This window comes from Dendrobates tinctorius, unplaced genomic scaffold (assembly GCF_039654945.1).
Source record: "Dendrobates tinctorius isolate UK_male_01 unplaced genomic scaffold, ASM3965494v1 ptg000075l, whole genome shotgun sequence".
In the NCBI taxonomy this organism is placed as follows: domain Eukaryota; kingdom Metazoa; phylum Chordata; class Amphibia; order Anura; family Dendrobatidae; genus Dendrobates; species Dendrobates tinctorius.
This window is the reverse complement of record NW_027361743.1, coordinates 31,882,402-31,888,401: the sequence shown is the minus strand read 5'-3', so window position 1 is coordinate 31,888,401 and position 6,000 is coordinate 31,882,402. Positions and strand designations below refer to the sequence as shown.

General features: G+C 40.8%; 1 protein-coding gene across 1 annotated transcript in view; it reads left to right on the top strand.

Moving 5' to 3' along the window:
- Positions 1-607: 607 nt before the first annotated feature.
- FLT1 (fms related receptor tyrosine kinase 1) overlaps positions 608-6,000 on the top strand; it is a 66,648-nt gene continuing 61,255 nt past the window's right edge. Inside the window, exon 1 of the mRNA XM_073583148.1 lies at positions 608-855. Within this exon, the coding sequence (XP_073439249.1) occupies positions 795-855 (61 nt within the window). The 5' untranslated portion in view covers positions 608-794. The remainder of the gene's footprint in view (positions 856-6,000) is intronic.

Below are 6,000 nucleotides of genomic sequence, written 5' to 3'. Positions count from 1 at the left end.
GGCTGTGGGATCAATTTCTGTGGGATTCATGGCTATGGCATCCATGGCTGTGGGATCCATGGCTATAGCTGTGGGATCCCTGGCTTTGGGAACCCTGGCTGTGGAATCCATGGCTGTAGGATCCATGAATCTGGGATCCTTGGCTGTGGGATCCATGGCTGTGGGATCCCTGGCTGTAGGATCCCTGGCTGTAGGATCATTTTCTGTGGGATCCATGGCTATGGCTATGGGATCCCAGGCTGTGGGATATATGGCTGTGGGATCCCTGACTATGGAATCCATGGCTGTAGGATCCATGAATCTGGGATCCTTGGCTGTGGGATCTATGGGTGTGGGGTCCATGGCTGTAGGATGCAGACGTGACTGAGAGCTGTGGTCCCTGCAGCTGTGACCAGTTACTGCCTGCATGTGGTAGGACCAGCTGCCTTTATACCAGGGCTCAGTGATGTCATGGGCAGGGAGTGGTTGCTGATGCCATCAGTTAGAAGAGGTTATATCAGGGGTGTGAGACTTTGGCTGCACATAATGAATGGATATCTCCCTGGGGTTCCAGCACTTTGTCCTTCAGGATATTCCTTCCCACTCTGCAGCTAAGGACACACTGCTGTTAGCAGTCACTTGGCAGGAAGCTGCTGAGGAGAGAGGAGCTCTCACACTTGCTGGACAGCTCTGGGCTGCAGGATAAACTTTCATCACTGCCAGTGTGGGGACCAGGGAGGACACTTCTTACTGGAGGCTCATCCTTGGCTTCATCATTGCCATTAGCCCTGCAGATTGTGGGATCTAGGACAGAGATGTTAAGCTGTGTCACTGTGGCAATGCTGTGCTTGGTGTTTGGATGCCTGATGCTGACAGGTAGGTGCACTCCTCTACATCTGACAGCTCCATTAATGAATCCCATGTATGAGAGGACCTCTGTCAGGACATGGTGGGGAGGAAGATGGGCCCAGTTTATCACTTGTATATATCTATTTTTTCTTATATTTTAATGACTTTTTTTTGGACTAACTATGGACAACCTTTACCAGATGCTGAACTTCTAGATAAAGCATGCTTTTCTGTAAGATTTCAGGAAAGGTGTAATCTGTGCATGGCGGCTCCATAAAATGGCTCATTTGTTACCTAAACTTGGATTGAGGATTGATCAGTAGCTTGAAAAAGTTTGGATAATTTAATGGTATGATTTCAGAACAATTACATTGTATCATTCTGGATAACTTACATGGAAATGTTATATAGAGCATGTTTCTGGATACTTGACATTGCTTCTAGATACATGATATAATTCTTGATATATTACAGGATGTTATATGTGATATATTAGGTAGACGGATTCAGAATATATTACATTGTGTGACTCTGGATACATTAATACATTACCTTGTATGATTCTGGGTATAGTATATATGATTCTGGACACATTAAATGGTATCATTCTGGATATTTTCCCGGGTGTCATACAGGACATATTATGCGGTATGATTCTGAATATACCACATAGTATAATTCTGGGTACAGTTTATAATATGACTCAGGATACATTACCTAGCATAATTCTGATTGTGCTATTTATGATTCTGTACATGTTATATAGAAGGATTCTAGGTTATATAATACAGCGTAATATTCTGGATACATTATGAAGTATGATTCTGGATGTAGAATACAATGTGATTCTGGAGATGTTATGATTCTAATTTACTTTTCATTGTATTATACTGTATATATTATAGGCTATTATTCTAGATTTGCTGTTTTATTGTCTGATTCTGGGTATGTGACCTTGTATGATGCTGGGTTTGTTGAATAGTCTGATTCTGGATACGTACTATGATGACTTGCAGCATGAGCCTAAACTTGGTCGCAGTTTTTACTTGTGACTCATGATGTGCCAAGATCGGCGTAACTCCAACGCACCGTGCGAGTCGCTTCTTTTACACTCTGGATCTAGAATAAATTTGTGAAACTGTCTAAAGATCAACATCCATCCTATAAAAGCAATTTTACTTTATGGCTGAATAAGTCTCTTGGGAATTGTCTTTTTATTTCATCTACTATGATTTATCGCTGTGACCGATCAGGATGGATCTGTTTATCGCCAACGAATGATGTTTTTTGCCATTCGATTGCGTTAGAAACATTGAATATTTCAAGCGTAGGACAACAGAGTAATCCACACAGGAGAACAGAAAATAGTTTTGAGTGGCGCATATATCACAGTTATGGAAGGATCAGACGTATTCGTAATTTTTGCATATTATTTAATCTACAAATGGAGTACTATGAACTAAAATAAATGCTTGACGTTATCTATTCTACCTAATTTATTATTCTGCTGTCTATAATAAAGCCATACTGGCTTTCCAGGCAAATTCATCATTCCTGACCTTTTTAGAGATTGTTCTATCAAGTACTACTTGTAGTAGATTACCAGAAAGTCACAATCTTCGGGAGCCAGTACAAGCCAGTAAGATGCATTGGGAAAGTGTCAATCCCAGAGCTTCTGGGAGTAGACATCATACAGAAGACCACAACTGATCCTAGGACCAAATGGCAAAATTGACATCCTGTACAGTGCTTTGAAAAAGACTGGAGAACTAGAAAAAATTATTTAAACAAAAAAGGCAATAAATACGTAAGATCATCTTAAAATTGGTGGAGACGCTGTTAAGTTCTCAAATACATTAATTATATCATAGATCGCAGAAATTTACGTCTTTAGCTTGAAAGGGACAGATCAGATTTAATCATTTACTCTTATTAGTTTCCTAGAACATCTCTAAACTCACGAACAAGACGCCTGAGACGCCAATGACTTGATTTTGGGTCAGTGTTGTAATATGCTACATACTGGAGAATCCTCCGGGTACATTTCTGTGGCACACAGATGTTGATCCTTACGTGTCACACTTGTTCAGACTCCGGTGCTCCTCTTCAATAGTTCTAGTTATCAATAATTATTTTTTTTATAACGGCCTTTGGCTCGATCACGAGCCATGGCGCCTTGTTTGATGAACTGTGGGAAGACTGATCTTGTGTAAGTCCACATAGGCCCACCAGGGTCTTCTCCACCATTATCTTGGTAGTATCAAGCCATTGGGTTGTTCATCTTCCTCTTCATCTTGTTCCTTCTACTCTTTCGAACATGATGTCCTTCTTCAGTGATTGCTCTCTTCGTATAATGTAGCAAAAGTAGGCAAATTGTAGCTTGGTGATCCTTGCTTCGAGTGACATGTCTGGCTTGATTTGTTCCAAAATTGATTTGTTTGTTCTTCCTGCCATCCATTGCATTGATAGCATCCTTCTCCAGCACCACATTTCGAAGGCGTCGATTCTACTTCCAATAATGATATCAACTTATTTTGTCGTTACCCTGAGATTGTGGATGGTCTCATTAAACTGTTTGCGATGTGATGAAGATGATGGTTGCAATGATGACTATGTGTATTATTATTATCATCATCATTCTTGTTGGTGGTCACATTATCCCACCATTTTTAATACAAATGATAATCTTACTGCTTACCATGTCCTGTCCCCTATATACAGTAACTCCAAAAAGTAAGTCCTATTACATTGCAATGATATCTAGGTGCCACACACAACGCAATCCCAACCTAAAGACTGAACCAAACTATATAAATTGTCCTTAACACGTGGCTCTCCAACTATTCTGAAACTACTACCACTATCATTGTTAGAGGACCCCAGGATGGAGACCACTCTTAAGGGGGTCCCGGTGGCTCATTGGTTAGCACTGTTGCTTTGAATCGGTGGGGTTCAAATCCCACCATTTGTGTGGGTTTCTTCTGGATTCTCCGGTTCCCTCCCACACGTCAAAGGCATACTGATAGGGAATGTACATTGTAAGCCCCGATGGAGACGGTGATGATGTTTGCAAACTGCTTTGGTCCCATATCACTACATATTAGGCTGTTTGTAGGTTTAGGAGGTCTACTGAGGCATGCACCCCAGCTTCTGCGTAATTCAGGGATTCTGCCTTGGCCAGGGTAATTTAGAGTGAAATATCCTCCGGCTCCTTTTTCCAGGAATGCATATTGTCATTGAACAATGCAGTGGCGTGACGAGACAATTCCTTATTACATCCATCTTAAAGTTACTGTCTGCTTGGCCAGATAAGCAGCTTTGATTTAGAGGAAGCTGAGTGTATCGGTATAGATTAGTCTGTTTACATTTCCATTGAAGACATCGGCTTACTGTGCCAAAATGTGATAGAAACAATGTACCCAAAGTGTGGAGCTATCTAGATGCAAATCTTTATGAGCCCTGGAAAAGCCCAACTCTGGATGTGTTTATTCCAAAGCATGTGCTACAATTATCCAACCAGCATCCATGCACACACAGCACAATGCCAGACACAAAGCCGAGGAGATGTTTCCAGTTATGACTCAGTCACAAGCCAATCTTCCTAACAGCCCCGTTTGTGCTTTTGGTTCATCGTAACCTATGTTCTTATTTTGTAACCATGAGAAAACTCTTTTTCTGGCTCCATACAGCTCACAGACCAGGCTTTCTATCTAGCTGGATGTGTTACAGTTTGCTCAGTCAAAGGGAACATTGTGGTTCATTCCATGGCATTAGTTCATGGAGTTCAGTGAGCTGTAAGGTACCTTTTTGCCTGGTCTATTAGATCATCTCCCTGTGGTAGGTTATTTGCTACAGGTGCCAAGTAAATACAGACAAATATGTACTTTCTGACTATTCAGTTTTCCTAAAAGGAATATGACAAAAACTTAAGTCACTTGCCTACAGACCTTGAATTATGCTTTCCAAAGGAGTGGTCTCTGATAGACACCTTGCCAGTAGTTTTCAAAAAACATCTCCCAACGTGCTCTGACAGTTGGTGGAAAGAGCTGGAGACCACAGGTCAGACACCACTGATCTAAACCTCTGTTCACATCACGTCTGAGCCTCCCATCATACATATAAGTTGGGAGTATGCCCAACGCATTCCTTCTGTGTTGCCAACTTGACTTTTCATTTTTTCTGGACAGCTCATCAAAAAATCACACACAGATGATATTTTTTTTACGAACACATTGGAAAGCCATAATAAATCATTATACTTACAAGTGACACATGTCTACTGCCCATAATTCTGATATATTTTAACCAGTGTTTACCACTCAAACCCCCTAGGTGAGCACCACTAATTCTATACATTTTTTTATCCTCGTTTAATAGGGTCACCCTATTTTGTGTTCTTTTGTTCCTCCACATCTTTTATCGCAAACCTGACCTATATGGCATGTATAGATCAATGGGTGTGAAGAATAGAAGACAGAAGAAAATAAAGAGTCCCATAGCTCACGTCTTGGACTTCTTTAAGTCTAACATTTTAGGTTGATTTGGATTTACAGTTGAATTTTTAGATTTAGACTGGAGGAAAAGCAAATATCGTATATATCCTTTTGGGTCCTTGCACATGGCCAAGCAGCCGGCATGGACCCATAGACGCCCATACACTATCATATGGTGCCTTGTTATAGCCTAGCCATCCAAAAAAGGCAGGGTTGTATAGAACAGGTCTGTATCAGAGCCCTAGGGGTCGCATTATTTATGATTATTTGTTACTTTGTTAACAACATGTTTATATCTTCACTGCTATTTATTTTCTTGCTTTTCAGTTTATTGCGGTAGATTTGTATAAAAAGTCTTGATCAAGGCAGAGATACTTATTTGCACCCTTCTGGCACCCAGCACACCCGCTCCAGTCCTGTACACTAGATCCCTATATTTTTTAAATTTCTTTTTGGATTGTGTGAAACATTTGTATCTTAAAAGTAGAAAAACACAATGCTGGTAACGTGCGATCCAGTCTTCTAGAGAGTATATCAACCAGACAAAACAGACATGATAAAGCCACAACATAACCTCATATTTTTGCCATTGACCACTTTTGCTTAGGTTTCCACCAGTGAGTTGCAGAAAGTCTCTACATCCAGCCGCACCTCTGATTCCTGCCATTATACCTCAGCT